At 45.5% G+C, this 23,851-nt stretch overlaps 1 protein-coding gene across 1 annotated transcript; it reads right to left on the minus strand.

Annotated features, from left to right (window-relative positions):
• Window positions 1-481: 481 nt before the first annotated feature.
• mtnr1al (melatonin receptor type 1A like) lies at window positions 482-22,531 on the minus strand. Its single transcript, XM_030369220.1, has 2 exons — window positions 22,064-22,531; window positions 482-3,070 (listed from the first exon to the last, which is right to left on the minus strand). The coding sequence occupies exons 1-2, from the start codon at window positions 22,365-22,367 to the stop codon at window positions 2,301-2,303; spliced, it is 1,074 nt and encodes a 357-aa protein (XP_030225080.1). The 5' UTR covers window positions 22,368-22,531; the 3' UTR covers window positions 482-2,300.
• Between the last annotated feature and the right edge of the window lie 1,320 nt (window positions 22,532-23,851).

Raw genomic sequence — 23,851 nt, forward strand, 5'->3', positions numbered from 1 at the left:
GTTGTCTTACACCTTATATATAATTCCTTTAGAAAGAAGCAGATCAACAAAAGATGTGCGGTTCTTTTTCTTGCTTTTTGCTCGTCAATGGCCCAAGGCAAGTTTTTTTTTTGACTGAACACACAGTTCTTCAGAAGATATCGGCCTGCTTGAAGCTATTTAAATACAAATTTGCAGTTGTTATTATTATAGCCACACATGATTGTGTTAGAAAATTATAAAATATACATATATATTTGGTGATGTGTTAAATGTAGGCCTTCTGCATTTATTTAGTGCTTTACAAACCAGTGGCCATTCAAAGTGCTTTACAATTGTATCCTACATTCACCAATTCATAACCGACAGCGGTGTCAACCATGCAAAGCCCGGAATACTATATTGTTGTAGGTCATAGATCAATCTTATGGCCTTAGGATTTAGTCTGTTCTATGCTCTGTTAGTTGGGTCTTCAGAGATGTTTGTGTTTGTTGTCTGTGATATCATGAAGTTACAATACAATTTTAGTTTCAAGCCCGGGAATTTGTTTATCTACAGCTTGTTGCTCAACATGATTTCATGTATAGTTTATTGTGGGATCACATGTCACACACAACCTTGCAAGATGTCAAATGAAATGCAGGCGTATTCATGCATGATACGATGCCTAAATACGAGGTGGTTTGGTCAAAGAGACCGCAGGGAAGGTACATCAAGGAATTGTGATTGGAAATGTACGAGCAATGCTATAGGGAAGTATACGTGGCTCCTTTTAGGTGGGACACTTTAATGTTTAAGAGACTAAAGAATGAAAAGACATGATTAAATTGACCAGAGAAAGAGAGATGAGAGAGGATGGGGAGGAGAGGGAGTAGGGATGAAAGGAGCGAAGAAGCTCGGACCTGAGAATAACGGAGCAATATAGAGAAAAATAGACAGATCTATATCGTAGTCCAGGCAAGGTTCACAGTGTACGTTCTTTAATAGTAAATATAATGATAACATTTACATTTTACATTGGGCTGTTCTCAGATCAGAAGAACAAACATTCAAAAATCACATTTGTGGTCTCCATGGCGCAGTGCAAAAACAGCACGAGTAAACGTTGGCGTTGTAAGAAGGTTCCTCACCGTTTCACAGTTGAAAAGCTCATTTCAAACTAGCATTAATCTTTTAGCAAATATTCAAAAGAACAAGTTCCCTCTTAACCTGCAGCTGCAATGCCAGCCAATGATCTTGGATATGGTTCGCCCTTATCACCAGCCGTCACCGGTTGCAATGACATCTTTGTATTTTGCTCCAGTGTCGTGATACGAGAAAAAATGCTTGACGTCTCGCCTTCAATCCATTCTTTTACTCTCAAAGTTTCATTTTCAGGAAACACACTGTATTTTCAAGACCATGCAGAGCTCATCAGTGCCAGGTTTGACTCTTTGCCTTTCCCAATAGCACCTTTCGTTCATTAAAAAAATAAATAAAATGAATGTTATAAATGTTCACCTTCATTTTCCTGTTATCATCCCAACCCATAAAGTTCCTCCTTTATTCTGTACTTCTGCCACACAGCTGCATTACCCTTATACCTGACCGGCATTGTTGGGGAATCTGAATTCAGACTTTAAGGGCCACCTTAAAGTCTTTGTTTCACTCTAAGAGAATCATACTGGTTTTGAACTGACAGTTACACCGTGAATCACAGAATAACATAAATACCCCCCCCCCCCCCCCCCCAAGAAAAATGCACACAGTGATATGGTCAGAATACTTCAGTTCTAAATGTCTTATTAGTATCCATGCCCTTTCATAATTGTAGTTTAATATGTATATAGAAACAAGGGTGTATCTCCTTGATACTGATGTGAAACTGCACACCATTGCAGGGACAAGGGCTTCATGACGATTCAGTTTCCATTGCAAAGTCCCATTATTGGAATCTCTTTTAAATTCATTAGTGGCATGCAGTCCATGCTTGAGCACATATTCATACTGGCCGATAATGTAGGTAAAGTAGTGAACACCGCCTCCACCACCCTCACCCTGTGATGCAGACGCAAAAGGGGAAGAGGAAGAAAGAGCTTAAGAATAATACTTTATTTTCCTTCTCTTTCTCTCATGGTACAGCCCGACCATATCCTCCTTTTTTTCCCGCTGTCCTCTTCTCAAATTCAATCTATCCGTTATTCTCTCCCATTCCCCTCGATTCCTCTTTTCCTTTCTCAATTCCCATAAATCCCCTTTCCTATTTCCTTCCATACTCCTTTCGTTGTAAACCAAAGTATCTCATCTGTTCCTCACAGGTGTCTACGACCTCCCCCCCACTGTCAGCAGTGGAACTTGAATATGATGAGAACGATGCGCTTGTACTCCTTCCTGAAGTTGCTGTTGAGCGCGCCGTACACCACGGCGTTGAGGCAGCTGTTAAAATACGCCATGAAGTAGCTGGCCACAAACAGCCACTCGGGGACGGCCGGTCCCAGCCGGGGGTCCAGCGCCACCGCCAGCCCGATCAGGTTGATGGGCGCCCAGCACACGGCAAACAGCACGAACACCACGAACATGGTGAGGAAGCCGCGGACGTCGTGCGGCTTGACCTTGGGCCGCGCGTCGGTCTTGACCCGTCGCCTCGCCCGGAGGACCAGGATCCAGATGCGCAGGTAGCAGTAGGAGACGACGGCGATGGGCAGGACGAAGTGCACCAGCACCACCGCCACGGTGTACAGGGGGCTGACGGACTGGGCGAAGGTGCAGGAGTAGACGCGCGGGTCGTACCGCAGCGACTCCACGAACCAGTTGGGCGCGATGGCCAGCACGGTGAGCGCCCACACCAGCAGCACGTAGCACACGGTGTTGCCGCCGGAGTACACGGCGTCGTACCGGAGGCGGTGGCAGATGTAGCAGTAGCGGTTGACGGCGATGCCGGTGATGTTGAAGATGGAGCCGATGACGCTGAGGCCCATCAGGAAGCCGCTGATCTGGCACTGGAGGTAGCCGGCGACCCAGCCGTCGTTGAAGATGGCCGAGAGCACCAGGGGGTAGGGGTAGACGGCCACAAGCAGGTCAGCCAGCGCCAGGCTCACCACAAAGGCGTTTCCTGGAGACACAGAGACAGAGAGAGGGACGGGGAGCTGGTAAGAGGGCTTGGTAGGATAAAACGACACAAATTGAATAGATCAGAATTAAATACAACGGAACACAGCGTAATAGAGCACAACAGAACACATGAGAATGGGCTGGAATAAAACGGAAACAATAATAGTGCAATTTAAAGCGTTGTTCCATTAAAGACAATGCAGAGAGAGAGGGAAAGAGAGAGAGCCGACCGAGAAACGGGACGCACAAAAAGAACGTAATCATGTCGGCGTTTCCCCTCGATTTTTTTGTAGCAGTGGTGCTTTGAGTTGGTAACCTAGCAACGCTAGAGGGGTCCTGGGGCATGCCCCCCTTGATTTCACTAACAATTTGTGAAAAATAACCCTTTAATGGTTAAAAAATTTACAGTTTGAGCTTCCAAATATGACATAACATCCAACAGAGTCAAGGTATCTGCTTGGTATCTTTCTTTTTTTGGTTGCAATTACTATTTTTTTTTGCAGTGCCGCTGCAGGGTAAACACTGCAAGTGTTCAATAGATAAACATGTTACATTATGTCTTTGTGTGTCTGTGCATAGTGCGTGTACCATCTGCCATCTGCCAGATGGCACTAGACTCCCAGACAGTCACTCCTTTCAAAATCCTTCCCGAACAGTTCTATGTTAAACCCTGCAGTTCTATGTTAAACCAAAGGCCAGGGACAGTTTCATGCGGCAAATTGATTTACACTGACATGTTACACTTCCTGGGTGCCATTTTGAATGTGAGTAGAACATTTACTTTCTAACTCTCAAGTCAAGTCAATTATATTTGTACAGCCCTAATACAAAGGCCAAGCGGTGGCACGGAACAAAAAGGACTTGGCGATTGGAGGTTTGCGATGACAGCAGGCGGCTGTTTCTATTTCCGACCCTCTTGTTGTTTGTCGTTGGTTTTTATTCAAAATAAAAATATTCATAAACATTTATAAGTAGCCTAGTCTAGATAGACACAGTCCTTCTGGCAAGAGAATAAACAACAACCTGTTTACCACCTCAAGTGTATTAACCTATCCTATCCCCAGTCAGATCTGTGCCCGCGTGTGTGTGCGTGTGTGTGCGTGTGTGTGTGTGTGTATGTGTATGTGTATGTGTATATGTGATGCGTAAAGTCTGCCTTACTTGTATTCATTTGCAATAACTTGAATGGAACTTTAGACATTTGGGGATAAGAAGCATAGCAGTCAGGTAGCTATTTAAAGCTATAATAAACCGCGTATTTTGTTTATTTAGGTAAAGCATTATGAAATAGTTTTCATGCACAATAAAGCGTACACATACATTTGGCGCGCAGCATTTTAATTTTCCCTCTGGGCTAAGCCCCGGATGTTTATGAATCCTAGTAAACCCCACCCAAATCTATTCTCTTGAGTAGAGGCAATAAAAATGCGATATACGTGGAAGAGAGACGGAAGGAGAGGAGAAAAGGATTAGAGGGGAGATGGAGAAGAGAGGAGGAGGAGTAGCATTTAGTGAACAGAACTGTATGGAGTGTATCTTTTGTGTATGTGTGTGTGTATGTGTGTGTGTGTGTGTGTGTGTGTGTGTGTGTGTGTGTGTGTGTGTGTGTGTGTGTGTGGGGGAGGGGGGGGGGGGGGGGGGCGGGGTGTTATCTATATAGTTTGTATCTTTATTTAGTTAATCTTTGGTGTGTGACTATTTGGTGTGTATCTATGGTGTGTGTGTATCTATATGGTGTGTATCTATGGTGTGTGTGTATCTATATGGTGTGTACCTATGGTGTGTGTGTATTGTGGCGTCCTGCCCCTTAAACCTCGGTCCGGACGGACCCGAGGTTTCATCCAGGACGGAATATACTACCGTCATCCACCAGCCGGCGACGGAGAGCACCCGTTGAACCCCAATCAGCGACATGGGAGACACCTGGCTGGACAGCCAGGAAGACATTTTAAAAGGAGCACGAGGACTGGCATTTGGGAGGAACAGGAGTGAGAGAGAAGGAAGCGCTCGGGTCTGTGAGCGAAAGCCCAAGAGACTGTAAGTATAATCTGTGTAAGATGTATGCAATAAATGCCTAGTGCGACTTAAACCTTGCTTAATGTGTGATTCGTACCTGGAACCCGGCTCATTGGGGGAGCGGGGTACCACAGTATCTATATGGTGTATGCCTATGGTGTGTGTATATGAATATGGTTTGTGTCTATCGCGTGTGTGTGTGCATATGGTTTGTATCTATATGTTGTGTGCAGTGGCGGCAGGTCGTCTTTAAAGTGAGGGAGGAAGGACCGTGCGCTTGGTTGCCATGGGCCTGCTTGCACTGTTGGTGTATGGTGGCATAAGAATGTGAGACTCGAGTTGTTTCAGGGTATTTTGGTGAACTACAAAATAGTAGGGAGGGATAGTTAGAATAAATTTGATACAAAGCCACCAGTGGCATCACTGTAATTTGAAAGCTGGTGGGCAGCATGTCTTTGAAATGAACTACAAGGGCAGAAGGAAAGGATGCAAAGCCCATTAGTCAAATCAGGCCTACTCTTGATTTGCAAAAGTAAATAAAAAAATCTGGGCCTATTTTTGCCCTCAATGACTGAAGTTATTGGTTGTAATTTAGCTATGTTTATTTTCAGGTACAATTATTTTAAGAAAAGACTGACAAAAAGTGATGCCATTTAAAATGCATCATGCTCTGAATCATTCACTCTTTCCACAATATCAAATAGAACGGTCAGAGTAGCAAACTAGTAAAAGAACGAGAACATTATTCTAGATTCAACCTGATCTATAGGCATGGTGCCTAGCAGCACCAACGAGAACTTGAAGCTAGTCACGGCGTTTGGTTGCCCTATTCACATCAGGGAAACCATGAACAGCCCACGTTGGAGATTTGCCATTATTCATTAACAAACAGGGCCAGGGTAATGCTACCAGTAAGCCATGAGTACCTAGCAAACCATGTAGCACCCACAACCAGGGCCGTTGCACCAAATCCTGGGCCCTGTATACAAGAGGTACTGATGGGGCCCCCCCCCCCCCCGAATTCCCCCTACCAGCCCACTGCGCTGGGGGGGGAGACGTGGCCGTGTGCGACTACTAACACTATGGGCACACTAACAGATTATTTTTTATTTTTTTTTTTAAATTGCCATGGGCCCCCCCTCTGCCTTGGGGCCCCCCACGACTGCCTCACTTTCCCCCGCAGTCCGTCGGCCCTGCCCACAACACTGACGTTGCCATTACCTTTGGTGATCTCGATTTTGCGAAGTGGTCTACCTTTTTCTTTGGTCGCTAACTTAGCACTGTAACTCAATGAATGGAATGCTTTGTGTAAATAAACATGAACAATGTCCTCTGTTTCCATTGTACACTTTATTCGCAAATGTTAGAATCTCGTTATCCTTCAGATGATTTCACCTGCTTTGCGTCTCTTAGACTGAGCGGCAATGCAGGCAGAGCGGGTTTGTTTGTTATCCACAGCGTTGCCTGATTGGGTAAATTTCCCACCCAATAATAATTTTCCCAGCCTAAAGCGGTTAAAAGTAGCCCAATTGGGTGGGAAATCTGGCAACACCAGCCAGGGATCCTGCTGATTGGTTCGTAGCGCAGCGCGACTAGATTTTTGCGCGAATCAGACGCCTGTAAGGTCACACCCACTCGGAGGAGGACTTTCCTCCTCTCTCCCATTGAAACCCATGTTATTCACTGGCCGCCAGTACTTTCTGGGAAATGAATGGGAGTCAACGGAGGCTGAGGGAGGACCTTCCTCCCTGAAGTAATTGTCAAAAGGCGATAGGGGGTGCTAATGTCCCTTTACCCAGGGAAACGAACATTATATATTCAAAGGCATTAAAGTAGTCATATTTAAGGGCATTAATTCATTACAGTAGTCTGGGCAATCTAATTTTTTTATTCTCAACAATGTTAAGGAGGATCTTCCTCCCTCTCCTCAATGGAGATGCCTCCACTGGTTGTGTGTATCAATATTGTGTGTGTGTGCGTGCATATGGTGTGAATCTATATGGTATATTGGTGTGTTTGTGTGTGGTGTTAGGTGATGACTCCAGTGAATGAGTCCCTCTGGTCTCTTTCTCACACACACACACACACACACACACACACACACACACACACACACACACACACACACCACTGATGTGTGAAGGAAATCGGGGATTGTGGTGGTTTTACTCATTGGAAATTTGGACCATGAGTAAACTGTTCCTTCCTTCAGGTCTATCATGGATAATTAACTGCAGTTCTGTGAGTATCCCAAATTAACCATGAAGATGAACTGCGAACTGTAAGTCATTAATTTCTCATTACTCTTGGGCACATTGATGTATTTTGGCTTCCTGGTGAGTTAACTTGTTACCTGAAGGTTGATCTGAGTAAGGATGTTTTATTGGTTCATGGGTTACTTAGGTGTTTGGTTTATGTTGGTTTTAATGATTTGTTAAAATGGGTACAGGCTCCAGTGAATTGTTGTAAGCAGGAGTAATGGGTTGGGTTCTGATATCTTCAGTCTTCTTTCATTCTACTCTCCTGAGCTCTGCATCTTCATCACATGAGTGTTGCTTTACTGATGAGGGCATGGTCTGAGCGAGCGGAGGTGCATACTGGGATACAGAGCTGTCTGAAGTCTACAGGTCTGTAGACACGCCCCTTCAGGGGAAACCGAGTGTTTGAGAAACTGTCGAGACGTCAGTTACATGGACTGGAATGTTCTTTAAAATGGACTCAGGGATTCAAAAGGAGAAACACCAGGGGGAGATGAGGGGGCTCTTCATCTCAACGACTAAAACACAACTTCAGTCTGACAGAGAACCATGGAACACATTCAACAGTCTCCTCCAGGCATCGTGACTCCTCAGGAACAGTTTCATTTCCAAGAAGGTCCTATTTGGGGCCATCCCCATATGGATCCTGCTCCTCAAGAGCCAACCCCCTCCACTGGGTGGTCTTCTGAACAGATGACCTCCTCCTGTCCTCAGGCTGACTAAAGCTGCACCGTTTGCATCTGTGAAGGCCCGTCATTCAGGAAACCACTGGACTACAAAGGCATGACTTCAGAGATGTTGAATCAACCTGGGACACATTTTGGAGACGCCAAGCATAATCCATCACCAATGTGGGACGCCACTGAAGAATGTTGTACATAATTTACGTCTCTGGAGACATTGGTTGTTCTGTTATGGGTGCCCTGGCAGGAGAGCTGGGGTGATGGAATGTTATTTGGCATGAGGTTTTTACCCTGCATGATTGTTTGGCCTTTTATGGCTCAGTGGTGTGTGTGTGTGTGTGTGTGTGTGTGTGTTTGGCATGAGATGGATGTTTTTTGAGCATCGATAGGGTTCTTGTGTGTGTGTGTCCGACTCACACCTGGCATGGGGTTCTACGTGCCTGTCCTGGGTTCTATGTGTGTGTGTCCGGCTTGCTTTGACAGTGATAATGTTCATGCCGGGGTCTGTGTATTTGCCTGGGATATTGGAATGGTCAAATAAATCATACCTGATGGACGGGCACATGTCTACTTAAGGGCCTCCAGTGGACATGAAGAGCCCTGAGCGACGCTCCGGAGTGATATCCAACACACTGGGCAGGAAGGAGAGTATCCAAATCAAATCAAATTATCATGGTCTCAGTTTCCACTGCTACGCTGATGATACACAACTATACATCAGCACCAAACCCTCAACTCAGTTTCCACCGGCCCCACTCATCAACTGTCTGCAAGACCTAAAAATCTGGATGACCTCTAATCTACTCAAATTGAACAGCAATAAAACAGAGCTCATGGTCGTGGCCCCAAGTCACTGCTCAGGAAGGTTGGGGATCTTCTGCTGGAAGTGGATGGCTGCCCTATCACCCCATCCCCCGTAGTCCGCAACCTGGGTGTCATCCTTGACCCCACCCTGTCATTTCAGCCACATATCAACAACACCACAAAATCTGCATTCTTCCATCTGAGAAACATTGCAAGACTCCGACCCTCACTCTCAGACTCGCTGTCACTGAAACACACATCCACTGCTTCATCTCCAACCGTCTGGACTTTTGTAATTCCATCCTCACAGGTCTCCCCTCCAAAACCTTGGACCGACTGCAATATGTTCAGTACTCAGCTGCCAGGGTTTTAACTGGCACTAAGCCCTGGCAGCATATCACCCCCATCCTGATGCAACTCCACTGGTTACCTGTCAAGTCCCGGATCAAGTTTAAAATCCTCCTACTCACCTACAAGTCCCTGCATGCTCTGGCCCCCCGTTACCCCTCTGACCTCCTCCATCCCTACATCCCCCTGCGGTCCCTCAGGTCCTCTGCTAAGGACCAGCTGGAAACCCCCCGCACCAGACTCAAGACCTTTGGGGACAGGGCCTTCTGCGCCTCTGCCCCCACTCTGTGGAATCTGCTCCCCCTCCATATCCGCTGTGCCACTTCAGTGGAGTCCTTCAGAAAGCTCCTGAAGGCACAACTCTTCTTAGAGGCCTATGGCCTTTAACCTGCTCCCCCCCCCCCCTGTGTACACCTCTTGTAAAGCGACCTTGGGTACCTTGAAAGGCGCTACATGAATTGAATTTATTATTATTAAATGTAAAAGGTTGCAAGCAGCGTGTTCAGTTCAGCGACTTCAAACTAGGACTACACCATCAGGATCAATTGAGGATGGACACCTAAAGGAATTCCACAAGGAGACTGACGTTGGAAAGGGACCTAAATGGATATTCAAGATGACCTTCAGACCTGTAATGAGACGGCTCTTCCTACCTGGCTGGATTAATGGAGAGCCCTGTGGATCTTGTCTTGCTCTCAGTTGCACGTCTTCTCAGGCTGAACTGAATTTTTTTTCGGACAGGACTAGCTGAACGATTGGTTCCCTCAAATCAGAACCACTCCGGGAACCCCAGTTAGTGTGCTCTTCAAGCTGAAGTTGTGCTCTTCAGCTGAGGAGGTAAGGAAACCTTCGCTGGGGCTTCAAGGTGTAAAGAGGAGAATGTTTGTTTGAAAGTGTTCCATGGTACTCTGATGAAGACCGTTGTTGTGTTCCACTGGCTGAGAGAATCAACCCACACACCTTCCTCTCGGCCTTTCTCCTCTGAAAAGCCTGGCGCCAGCTTGAAGGATATTCCAGCTCATGTAACTGATGTCATGACAGATTCTCAAACACTTGGTTTCTCCTGAGGGGCGTGTCTATAGAACTGAAGACTTCAGACAGCACTGTATCCCAGCATGCATCTCTGCTCACTCAGACCACACCCCCATGAGTAGGATGCAACACTCTAGTGATGGAGATGTAGAGTTTTATAAGTAACGATGGAGCAGACAAAGGTGATTGGAACACTATGGAATGTCAAGTCTGTAAATCTTTAAACCATGAAGATGGTTGGATAGTTCAGGAATTGGGCTTCTCTTCATCATTGGCAGTCCTTTCACTCAGATGCCCACTTCTCACTGGAGCTGTACATGTGTTGGCTGGCTGGCATGATTTGCTGTTGGTGATGAGGTCAGGGTGACATTGCAGGGCTATGGTCGGCTCACTGTGAGCTCAACGTTTAGATTTGCTCTGTATGGTTTTTACCCTGAATAATCTAGATAATTGTAAAATGTAGACACGCTTTTGTATTGAATGATTCCAGGATTTTATGTTTAAAGTTGTTGTGGGACGAACATGGTAGTTTGGTTCTTCGTACGGTTTTAAGTGATATAACTTGTATACACTGGGTGCGTAATAATGTAAAGGCACACTGAATAGTACTGTATTAATGACCAACAGCAACAAACAGATCTCCTCAAGGTAAGTCTGTTGGCTGTGTTTTAATGAAGACCATCGCTGGACTTCAGGATCTTCCTCCGTTCAGCTCAAGGTGAGGCGCTGGTTCTGTTTTTTCTTTGGTTGGTTCCGGCTGGAATGTTCGGATTCCAGTCGGACGGTTTGTGCTTCCCGCCGGGAAGTTTCTGAGTGCGGTCATTTGATTTAGTCCCAATGGTTAGCATAGAACGTTGTAGTCTTAAACCATAAGAAACCACCTGGCAGTTAGTTGGACGGGAGTCCCCTGAGGGAATCAGGCGGAACGTTCTGGATTGAATTTGCGTAACCTCGAGCCGTTGCCAACGGAAAATATTTTTCAGTCGGTTTCCATTTGGAATGGTTGCCCACTATCTTAAACAACTTAAGGTTGATATTAAATACATACTGACACGTACGTCGTACAATATGTTGATAATTTCCGATGGTTGCGCCGTACTTTTAACCACGATGACGTGACGGGACTCTCACTACGTACAAAACGGCGTTCTACTTGCGGGCCCATTTTTGACATCAGTGAAGGCTGAAAATAATTTCAAGGTGGAAGATAATTTGACATTTCTTCAACGGAACCCAGCACCTGAATATGGCTGAGTATATTTGATTTACTATCGATACTGCTTCGTGTTCTTTGTTACTTCAGCTTTTGTATGTTCTAAATATCTGCTGTCATTAATTGCCACAGAAGATAAACCCTACCCTATGGAATGATGTTAAACAACGACTTTGGTGCAGAGTTACCAACTGGATAATATCAAAGCTAAAATAATGTCTGTCCTTCCCAAATGTTACAGTAGAAGATACTCTAGAACTGTACAAGGTTGAAAAGGTAACATGTAGTTTGTCCCAAGGTGTCTGCCTCCTCACCCAGAGCAAGACCTCCACCTCCTCACCCAAAGCCAGACCTCCACCTCCTGTCAGAAGTCCTCCAGAACAGGTCAGTGCTCTGGTGTGTGAATAGTCTTCTCAGGTCAGTTTCAATGCATGGCCTGAACCACTTCTTTAAACTTGTGGACTGCTCAGTCTTCATTCCCTAAAACGGGATGCTCATGTCTGGTCTCAAGTCTTTTCTAGCCTTGAGTTATAAAATAATAATAATATCTCGGTTTCGGATAAGTCAATTAAGTTTATTGTTGGGCAAATGCTGATATGCTGATATAAACCTGCTGCTGTAGCTGAAAGGCGAGGCTGGGGACCGGAGGCTTGTGGTGCCAGAGTGGACCGGAGACTGAGGCTGAAGACCAGGGGCCTGCAGCACCGGACCAGAGGGTAACCATCACCAAGCTCATCTGAAACACTACAATCCATGGTAGTTTAGGTCTGGTTTTGATCATCTTATGACTTTAAATCTATGCCAAGCTGTGATTTTAGTTCATTCATACAGGGGTTATGTAAGAGTCATATGAGCCAATAATGTTACTAGTGCTGCTACGACCGCAGTGGATGAATTGCTGAACGCGACAATCTGCAGACGTTGTCTAATTTAAGTGTTTAAATTTGTTTTCCATTTCACAAGTGAACCTCAGATGCAGGAGTAGGGGTGTGTTGCGTCCCCAGGTGATTACTGCTGAGACCAACTGTGTTTGTAACCAGACCAGGAATCCATGGCTGATGGAGGAGCCGGGCTGATGGAGCTGATGGAGGACCTGATGGAGGAGCCGTGCTGAAGGAGCTGATGGAGGAGCCGTGCTGACGGAGCTGATGGAGGAGCCATGCTGACGGAGCTGATGGAGGAGCTGAGACGCTGGAGGTCGACTAGGAATCGACCAACAAGGATTCCTCGTAAGTTTGTATTTACTTAACATGGTTGACTTAAAGGGCAACATACAGCTGTTACTTTGACATGCGTTAACCAACTACCGCTGTGTTTTCTTACTAGAAAGTGTTTCTGGAGCGGAGGCGAGTTGATAGAGGAGCCATGAATCTGGAGGATGACCATCACTCTACCAACAAGGTAGACTTGTGGACTGCTCTGTCTTCATTCCCTAAAACGGGATTCTCATGTCTGGTCTCAAGACTTTTCTAGCCTTGATTTATAAAATAATAGTTCAATTAATTGTAACTCGGTTTCGGATAAGTCAATTAAGTTTATTGTTGGGCAAATGCTGATATAAACCTGCTGCTGTAACTGAAAGGCGAGGCTGGGGACCGGAGGCTTGTGGTGCCGGGGTGGACCGGAGACTGAGGCTGGAGACCAGGGGCCTGCAGCACCGGACCAGAGGGTAAGCATCACCAAGCTCATCTGAAACACTAAAATCCGTGGTAGTTTAGGTCTGGTTTTGATCATCTTATGACTTTAAATCTGTGCCAAGCTGTGATTTTAGTTCATTCATACAGGGGTTATGTAAGAGTCATATGAGCCATTAATGTTACTAGTGCTGCTACGACCGCAGTGGATGAATTGCTGAACGCGACAATCTGCAGACGTTGTCTAATTTAAGTGTTTAAATTTGTCTTCCATTTCACAAGTGAAACTCGGATGCAGGAGTAGGGGTGTGTTGCGTCCCCAGGTGATTTACTGCTGAGACCAACTGTGTTTGTAACCAGACCAGGAATCCATGGCTGAAGGAGCTGATGGAGGAGCCAAGCTGATGGAGGAGCCGAGCTGATGGAGGAGCCGAGCTGATGGAGGAGCCGTGCTGATGGAGGAGCCGTGCTGATGGAGGAGCCGTGCTGATGGAGGAGCCGTGCTGATGGAGGAGCCGTGCTGATGGAGGAGCCGTGCTGATGGAGATCCGTGCTGAAGGGCCTGCCTGGTGGAGGAGCTGGTGGAGGGCCTGCCTGGTGGAGGAGCTGGTGGAGGGCCTGCCTGGTGAATGACGTCCGTCGTGGGGTAGATGGAGCCTGACTCTGAAGTGATCATCACACTGACATCATGGGCATCATACAGCTGTTACTTTGACATGCATTAACCAACTACCGCTGTGTTTTCTTACTAGAAAGTGTTTCTGGAGCGGAGGCGAGTTGGTAGAGGAGCCATGAATCTGGAGGATGACCATCACTCTACCAACAAGGATCCTCGTAAGTTTGCATAAAATAAACGGAGTGGACTTGTTGTAACGCAGAATTAGTTTGTCCAGTACAAGTTACGGCATACTACTGTGGTTGGTTACCAGACAAACCACAGCTGCTACTTTGTTACGCACAATTAGAGCCCAACTACTCCTGTGTTTGTGACCTTACATTAGAGACAAACTACTCCTGTGTTTGACCTTACATTAGAGACAAACTACTCCTGTGTTTGTTTCCTTACATTAGAGCCCAACTACTCCTGTGTTTGTTACCTTACATTAGAGACAAACTACTACTGTGTATGTTACCTTACATTAGAGCCCAACCACTCCTGTGTTTGTTACCTTACATTAGAGCCCAACCACTCCTGTGTTTGTTACCTTACATTAGAGACAAACTACTCCTGATGTGAGTAGAATTGTGTGGCAAAGCACAACTGACGTGACTTGTATGTTGAATATAAATCACTGATGTGTGAAGGAAATCGGGGATTGTGGTGGTTTAACTCATTTGAAATTTAAATGATTCAACCTGAAAGTAACATTTTAGAGACTATGCATTCAAAGTAAGAGGTAAATCACTCTTGACTAATGACATCCAACATTTTAATATAAGTTATACTAATTATTTGACTTAGTTAATTATCTTAATCATTTTTTGAAAGTTGGATGATCCCAAAAGCCCTGAATTTGTACTGTCATTCATTTATCTGATTTAATGGAGATGGCAGATGTTGAACTGTGGGACAGTGCCCAAGTTTGGGGACCATGAGTAAACTGTTCCTTCCTTCAAAGGTCTATCATGGATATTTAACTGCAGTTCTGTGAGTATCCCAACTTAACCATGAAGAGGAACTGCAAACTGTAAGTCATAAGTTTCTCATTACTCTTGGGCACATTGATGTATTTTGGCTTCCTGGTGAGTTAGCCCATTACCTGAAGGTTGATTTGAGTAGTAAGGATGTTTTATTGGTTCATGGGTTACTTAGGTGTTTGGTTTATGTTGGTTTTAATGATTTGTTAAAATGGTTACAGGCTCCAAGTTATTGTTGTAAGCTGGAGTAATGGGTTGGGTTCTTTTCAGCTACTCTCCTGAGCTCTGCATCTTCATCACATGAGTGTTGCTTTACTGATGAGGGCGTGGTCTGAGTGAGCGGAGCTGCATACTGGGATACAGAGCTGTCTGAAGTCTACAGGTCTGTAGACAAGCCCCCTCAGCGGAAACCGAGTGTTTCAGAAACCGTCGTGACGTCAGTTACATGGACTGGAATGTTCTTAAAGATGGAGACAGGGATTCAGAAGGAGAAACACCAGGGGAATGAGGGGGCTCTTCATCTCAACGACTAAAACACAACTTCAGTCTGACACAGAGAACCATTCAACAGTCCCCTCAGACATCATGACTCCTCAGGAACAGTTTCATTTCCATGAAGGTCTTATTGGGGCCATCCCCAGACGGATCCTGCTCCTCAAGAGCCACCCCCCCTCCACTGACCTCCTTCCTGTCCTCAGGCTGACTAAAGCTCTACCGTTTGCATCTGTGAAGGCCCCTCCTTCAGGAAACCACTGGACTACAAAGACATGACTTCAGAGACGTTGAATCAACCTGGGACACATTTTGGAGACGCCAAGCATAATCCATCACCAATGTGGGACGCCACTGAAGAATGTTGTGCATAAGAAAACGTCTCAGGAGACATTGGTTGTTCTGTTCTGGTTGCCCTGGCAGGAGAGCTGGGGGGGGGGGGATGCTGGAATGTTATTTGGCATGAGGTTTTTACCCTTCATGGTTGTTTGGCCTTTTATGGCTCAGTGGTGTGTGTGTGTTCGGGTTTGACATGAGATGGATGAAGAATGTTGTGCATAAGAAAACGTCTCAGGAGACATTGGTTGTTCTGTTCTGGTTGCCCTGGCAGGAGAGCTGGGGGGGGGGGGGAGGAGGATGCTGGAATGTTATTTGGCATGAGGTTTTTACCCTTCATGGTTGTTTGGCCTTTTATGGCTCAGTGGTCTGTGTGTTCGGGTTTGACATGAGATGGATGATTTTTGAGCATCGCTAGGGTTCTACTGTGTGTGTGTCTCCCACTCACACCTGGCATGGGGTTCTACGTGCCTGTCCTGGGTTCTGTGTGTGTGTCCGGCTTGCTGTGACAGTGATAATGTTCAGACGGAGGTCTGTGTTATTGGCTTGGGATATTGGAATGGTCAAATAAATCATACCTGATGGACGGACACACCTTTACTTGAGGGCCTCCAGTAGACATGAAGAGCCCAGAGCGACGCTCCGCAGCGATATCCAACACACTGGGCAGGAAGGACGGTATCCAAATCAAATGTAAAAGGATGCAAGCGGTGTGTTCAGATCAGTGACTTCAAACTAGGACTACACCATCAGGATCAATGGAGGATGGATACCTAAAGGAATTCCACAAGGAGAGTGACGTTGGAAAGGGACCTAAATGGATATTCAAGATGACCTTCAGACCTGTAATGAGACGGCTCTTCCTACCTGGCTGGATTGATGGAGAGCCCTGTGGAGCTTGTCTTGCTCTCAGTTGCACGTCTTCTCAGACTGAAATGTATATGTTTCGGACGGGACTAGCTGAACGATTGGTTCTGATTTAAGGGAACCAATCCGGGAACTCCAGCTAGTGCGCTCTTCGAGCTGAAGTTGTGCTCTTCAGCTGAGGAGGTAAGGAAACCTTCACTGGGTCTTCAAGGTGTAAAGAGGAGAATGTTTCAAAGTGTTCCATGGTACTCTGATGAGGACCGTCCGTTGTTGTGTTCCACTGGCTGAGAGGAAGAAACCTCACATCTTCCTCTTGGCCTTTCTCCTCTGAGAAGCCTGGCGCCATCTTGAAGGATATTCCAGCTCATGTAACTGATGTCGCGACAGATTCTCAAACACTTGGTTTCTCCTGAGGGGCGTGTCTATAGAACTGAAAACTTCAGACAGCACTGTATCCCAGCATGCATCTCTGCTCACTCAGACCACACCCCCATGAGTAGGATGCAACACTCTAGTGATGGAGATGTAGAGTTTTATAAGTAACGAGGGAGCAGACAAAGGTGATTAGAACACTATGGAATGTCAAGTCTGTAAATCTTTAAACCATGAAGATGGTTGGATAGTTCAGGAATTGGGCTTCTCTTCATCATTGGCAGTCCTTTCACTCAGATGCCCACTTCTCACTGGAGCTGTACATGTGTTGGCTGGCTGGCATGATTTGCTGTTGGTGATGAGGCGGTCAGGGTGACATTGCAGGGCTATGGTCGGCTCGCTGTGAGCGGCTCGCTGTGAGCTCAACGTTTTGATTTGCTCTGTATGGTTTTTACCCTGAATAATCGATAATTGTAAAATGTAGACACGCTTTTGTATTGAATGATTCCAGGATTTTATGTTTAAAGTTGTTGTGGGACGAACATGGTAGTTTGGTTCTTCGTATGATTTTAAGTGATATAACTTGTATACACTGGGTGCGTAATAATGTAAAGGTACACTGAATAGTACTGTATTAATGACCAACAGCAACAAACAGATCTCCTCAAGGTAAGTCTGTTGGCTGTGTTTTAATGAAGACCATCGCTGGACTTCAGGATCTTCCTCCGTTCAGCTCAAGGTGAGGCGCTGGTTCTGTTTTTTCTTTGGTTGGTTCCGGCTGGAATGTTCGGATTCCAGTCGGACGGTTTGTGCTTCCCGCCGGGAAGTTTCTGAGTGCGGTCATTTGATTTAGTCCCAATGGTTAGCATAGAACGTTGTAGTCTTAAACCATAAGAAACCACCTGGCAGTTAGTTGGACGGGAGTCCCCTGAGGGAATCAGGCGGAACGTTCTGGATTGTATTTGTGTAACCTCGAGCCGTTGCCAACGGAAAATTTGGTTTCCATTGGGAATGGTTGCCCCCTATCTTAAACAACTTAAGGTTGATATTAAATACATACTGACACGTACGTCGTACAATATGATGATAATTTCCGATGGTTGCGCCGTACTTTTAACCACGATGACGTGACGGGACTCTCACTACGTACAAAACAGCGTTCTACTTGCGGGCCCATTTTTGACATCAGTGAAGGCTGAAAATAATTTCAAGGTGGAAGATAATTTGACATTTCTTCAACGGAACCCAGCACCTGAATATGGCTGAGTATATTTGATTTACTATCGATACTGCTTCGTGTTCTTTGTTACTTCAGCTTTTGTATGTTCTAAATATCTGCTGTCATTAATTGCCACAGAAGATAAACCCTACCCAATGGAATGATGTTAAACAACGACTTTGGTGCAGAGTTACCAACTGGATAATATCAAAGCTAAAATAATGTCTGTCCTTCCCACATGTTACAGTAGAAGATACTCTAGAACTGTACAAGGTTGAAAAGGTAACATGTAGTTTGTCCCAAGGTGTCTGCCTTCTCACCCAGAGCAAGACCTCCACCTCACCCAAAGCCAGACCTCCACCTCCTGTCAGAAGTCCTCCAGAACAGGTCAGTGCTCTGGTGTGTGAATAGTCTTCTCTGGTCAGTTTCAATGCATGGCCTGAACCACTTCTTTAAACTTGTGGACTGCTCCGTCTTCATTCCCTAAAACGGGATGCTCATGTCTGGTCTCAAGTCTTTTCTAGCCTTGAGTTATAAAATAATAATAATATCTCGGTTTCGGATAAGTCAATTAAGTTTATTGTTGGGCAAATGCTGATATGCTGATGTAAACCTGCTGCTGTAGCTGAAAGGCGAGGCTGGGGACCGGAGGCTTGTGGTGCCAGAGTGGACCGGAGACTGAGGCTGGAGACCAGGGGCCTGCAGCACCGGACCAGAGGGTAACCATCACCAAGCTCATCTGAAACACTACAATCCATGGTAGTTTAGGTCTGGTTTTGATCATCTTATGACTTTAAATCTGTGCCAAGCTGTGATTTTAGTTCATTCATACAGGGGTTATGTAAGTCATATGAGCCATTAATGTTACTAGTGCTGCTACGACCGCAGTGGATGAATTGCTGAACGCGACAATCTGCAGACGTTGTCTAATTTAAGTGTTTAAATTTGTCTTCCATTTCACAAGTGAACCTCAGATGCAGGAGTAGAGGTGTGTTGCGTCCCCAGGTGATTTACTGCTGAGACACACTGTTTGTAACCAGACCAGGAATCCATGGCTGATGGAGGGGCCGTGCTGACGGAGCTGATGGAGGAGCCGTGCAGAAGGGCCTGCCTGGTGGAGGGCCTGCCTGGTGAATGACGTCCGTCGTGGGGTAGATGAAGCCTGACTCTGAAGTGATCATCCCACTCACGGCCACTTCTCGTAGAATACTGCTGCCACAAACTACCGGCGTTTGAACCATATATACCAGACTACATCTGTTTTACCACACGTTGAAGCCAGACTTCCGCTGTTTGTTCCAGACCAGGACTCTGTCTGAGGAGAGCTGCTGGAGGAGCTGAGACGCTGGAGGTCGAGTAGGAATCGACCAACAAGGATTCCTCGTAAGTTTGTATTTACTTAACATGGTTGACTTGAAGGGCAAAATACAGCTGTTACTTTGACATGCGTTAACTTAACAACTACCGCTGTGTTTTCTTACTAGAACGTGTTTCTGGAGCGGAGGCGAGCTGGTAGGGGTGCCGTGAATCTGGAGGATGACCATCACTCTACCAACAAGGAGTGTAAGTTTGTATTAACCAAACAAACTGGAAATAAAGGACTTAAAAATAAGACAAACTACATGTTTGTTACCAGACTTTAGGGCCAGACTCGCGCTGTTTGTTCCAGACTAGGACTCTGGCTGAGGAGGGCTGATGGAGGAGCCAAGACTCTGGAGGACGACGTCACTCTACCAACCAGGATCCTCGTAAGTTCGCGTAAAATAAACAGAGTGGACTTGTTGTAACGCAGGATTAGTTTGTCCAGTACAAGTTACGGCATACTACTGTGGTTGTTACTACAGCTGCTACTTTGTTACGCGCCATTAGAGCCCAACTACTCCTGTGTTTGTGACCTTACATTAGAGCCCATCTACTACTGTTTGTTACCTGATATTAGAGACAAATTACTGCTGTTTGTTACCTTACATTGGAGACAAATTACGTTTGTAACCAGACCAGGAATCTGGAGGAACGATGGAGAAGCCGTACATCTGGAAGGCAACTCCTTAGGAAAACCAGGACTCTACTATCAAGGATTGCTTGTAAGTTTGCATTATCTGGACATGGTGGACTAGGTAGGTGGTTGCGGGTTCAACTCTCAAACCAATGGTGCCGGGTTCAAGTCCTCAGATTAGTGATGCGTCCTTGAGCAAGGCGCCCTAAAGCCTGCCTGCTCCTTTATGACATATCTTTGGTTCAGATAATGTTGAATCTTTTGAAAATTGAACCTAATCAATGTCCTTGTTTGGTCCGGGCAGACACACCTGAGCTGAACCTCACCTGATCCTGTTTTGTCGGGGGTAGACACACCTGAGCTGAACCCGCCCTGATCCTGACATCCTGCTGGTCCCGTCTCCTCAGTTTATCTGAGCCTCGTCCTCCAGAAGACCTGCTGAGCTCAGCAGTCTGAGGCTGATGGATCAATGACCTCCAGTGGGAGTGATCTTCTTGACCCCACATGTAACCCTGTGCTTCCACACGCCTTTCCCTCACGTCTGTCACTAACCTCACTACTTCACTACTCTCTACTGCTTCCTCTCTTCTTCCTTCTCTGTGGTTCAAACCTTTACACTGAAGGCGCGTCTTCCTGCCCTCAGAGGGTTCAGCGTTAGGGTTGAGAGTCAGGGTTTAGAGTCAGGGACAGAGCTGGTCAGGGAGGACTGCTTTTACACAAACCTCTTCACTTGCTTTCGGAATGGTGGGGACATTTTAAAAGATTAATTTGGGAAAATGTTTGCCTCTGCTTTCCTTTACAAAATTGTGTTAAACTTCTGTCAAGTGTTTTTTATATTAAAATCCCACATTGACTTCTACATGTTTGGTGCTGTTCATTTAATTGTCCTTTAACTTGGTTAATGTCAAGCTAAACTCCTGCAATACATTTAATATACATGATTGTTATTCAACACGTTCAATCCACCAACCTGTCTCACATCAATGTACTATACCTACCTTTGTTCAAACGGAAAATGTAGTTTGGTGTGAGACTGTTGTCCAGCAGAGGGAGATGTCATACACCTTAATTATACAGGAATGTCTGTTTACATTTTAAAATGTTCATGGACTGGTCTACTTTGTCTGCAAATAACTCTGCCTCCAGCAACAGGATTGATCGAAACGTATGAAGTGAAAGAAATAAAAGCCCAGTTCACCAGATCTGAGGTCAGCTGCGGTCAGATTTTGGATCATGAATGTATTGAGTGAACGACGTCTGAGCAAAATATTAACCACCTGGAACTTGTTGCGTTTCCTGGAGCTCGGAAGACGGCAGGACGCGTGTTTACCTGGTTGATTAGGCCCTGAACGTAGACCCTGAATCCAGACATCCTAATCACAGACCATGTGTTTAATTAGCCCCGAATATAATTTTTTGGTTAAAATAAATAAAAAGTAAAAATATTTATAATTTAGCATAAGTATTATTCTAGATGGTCCTTCTGGTAAGAGAATAAACAGTTTAAAAACATAACCTAAACACGTACGTCGTACAATATGTTGATAATTTCCGATGGTTGCGCCGTACTTTTAACCACGATGACGTGACGGGACTCTCACTACGGGACTCTCACTTTACGCACACACAGATGTGTGTGCGTAAAGTCTGTCTCACTTGTATTAATTTTACTCTGAAATAACGAATGGAACTTTAGACATTTGGGGATAAGCAGCACAGCAGTCAGCTGGCTATTTTAAGATATAATAAACTGCGCATTTTGTTTATTTAGGTGAAGTATTATGTTGTTTTTGAAACCTAGAAACACCCCTGATTGGTCCTTGTAATCCATAATAATAATCCATACCATTGTTGGTATGAATTATGGACTATTTTAAGTGACTACATGCTGTTGGTCACTTAACATCGGAGGTGTTCTATGACCATTATGTAGGCTCCGATTCGTATTAGCCTATTAAACCACTTGCTTGTGCATCGTAGCCTACTAATTTGTGTTCCCAGGAAAGTAAGACAAAGTTGGTCTAATCTAATAAATGCGAATAATGAAGCTCCCCGTTCAATGCACAGACTATTTAAAAAGCCCTACCTGCTTTTCGGAGTTTTCTGTTCCTGAGCACGGAGATGACCACCAGCAGATTTCCGATGATATCCACCACTATGGTGAAGATGAGGACGCTCGCTAAAGTGACCACCCAGGGGAAGGGCCGCCCGCCGGCAGCCTCCACAGCTCCCGGCGTGGAGTTGAGGAGACTCCAGGTGTCCCCCTCCACCAGCGAGGTCTGCTCGTCCGGTATGGGCATCAGCTGCGGTTGGGGAGGCGCGGCCACCGGCTGCATCGCGCGGTCGGGGTGCGACCGTCCATCCAGTAGGCGAACAGCAGCCAGAAGCATTTATAAAGCAGTCCACCAAACGGCGGGAACAATCGGCGCTGGGGATTAACTCATAATCCCGGCCGTAAGAGTCGGATCAATGTTCTTTGGTCGCCCCACGGTTTTATGGAGGAAGCCAATTTACTGAACTTTTCCACGCTGCCGTGAGTGCACCTGCCCCACCAGGTCTGAGAGTCTCTCTCTCTCTCTCTCTCTCTCTCTCTCTCTCTCTCTCTCTCTCTCTCTCTCTCTCTCTCTCTCTCTCTCTCTCTCTCTCTCTCTCTCTCTCTCTCTCTCTCTCTCTCTCTCTCTCTCTCTCTCTCTCTCTCTCTCTCTCTCTCTCTCTCTCTCATATGTATATATGCGTTGCACGTACATGCATGTATACACACACTCCCTGCTGGTTTTATGGATGTGATCAAGTGCAGTATAAATAATTAAAGCTGTTTGATGTTTGGGCAAATAAAACCCTAGGCCTACTCACACACACATTGATTGACCCATTAACCTACTGCAGTGAAACATAACATGGTCATTTCGGTTTGATATGAATAAGGTAGAGGCGTTGACGGGTTATTTATAAGAATGCCTGGCGGCTCAGCATTCTCCCTCTGTCTCTCGATCTTTTGTAAAAAAAAAACACAACCCAGAGACTGAGAAGGAGGAGGACAATGGGGAGGACAGTGGGGGGGTTTAAAGTGATGGTCAGGACCAGAATTGCAGCTGATTTTGAATACTGTAAAATATCAACCAGCTTTGGTGCTATGGTGATGTGATATGCTCAGACTCCATGGAATAATATTCCATGGTTAAGACGATGGGGTTTGTATTTACAATTTTTTTTATCTGATTTAAAAAAAAAAAAAAAGAAAGATGTTTTTGATATATCACGTGTATCTGAGCGATAAAATAAACTCAATTAGTCTGTTAATGCATGCTGGTTGGATCCTGTTTGCTGCTTCCTCTGGGCCTTGATACCATTTGAGCTAATTATGTAATCAATTTTCCATTCTCTCTCCACTCTCTAATTACCTGTACGTCCAATATTGGAAATTGACCTGTTTCAATTGGCTGAGAGGGTGTTTCATTCTGAGTTATGGTGTGGAAAAGCAGACACTGCAAGGTTATAAGCGTTGGAACAAAGCTCATTCATACCACATTACACCGGGCTTTTTACCAGGCATTCAGTGTTGCACGCACACATGTACGTGCACACACACATTGGCACACACCCGTACATTCTGTGCTGGCTTTAATACGGCTGTGATACAGGGCAGTAAAAATAATTAAAGCTGTTTGATGTCTGGGCAGATCAAACTCTCTTGTAAGCCTACACACACACACACACACACACACACACACACACACACACACACACACACACACACACACACACACACACACACACACACACACAAAGTTGATTGACACATTACCTTATACTGCAGCGAATTTGGCATGCATAAGGGGCTCGAGGCATTGAGGGGAAAATTATCAGAGACATG

The sequence above is a fragment of the Gadus morhua genome, chromosome 10, assembly GCF_902167405.1.
Source record: "Gadus morhua chromosome 10, gadMor3.0, whole genome shotgun sequence".
Classification (NCBI taxonomy): domain Eukaryota; kingdom Metazoa; phylum Chordata; class Actinopteri; order Gadiformes; family Gadidae; genus Gadus; species Gadus morhua.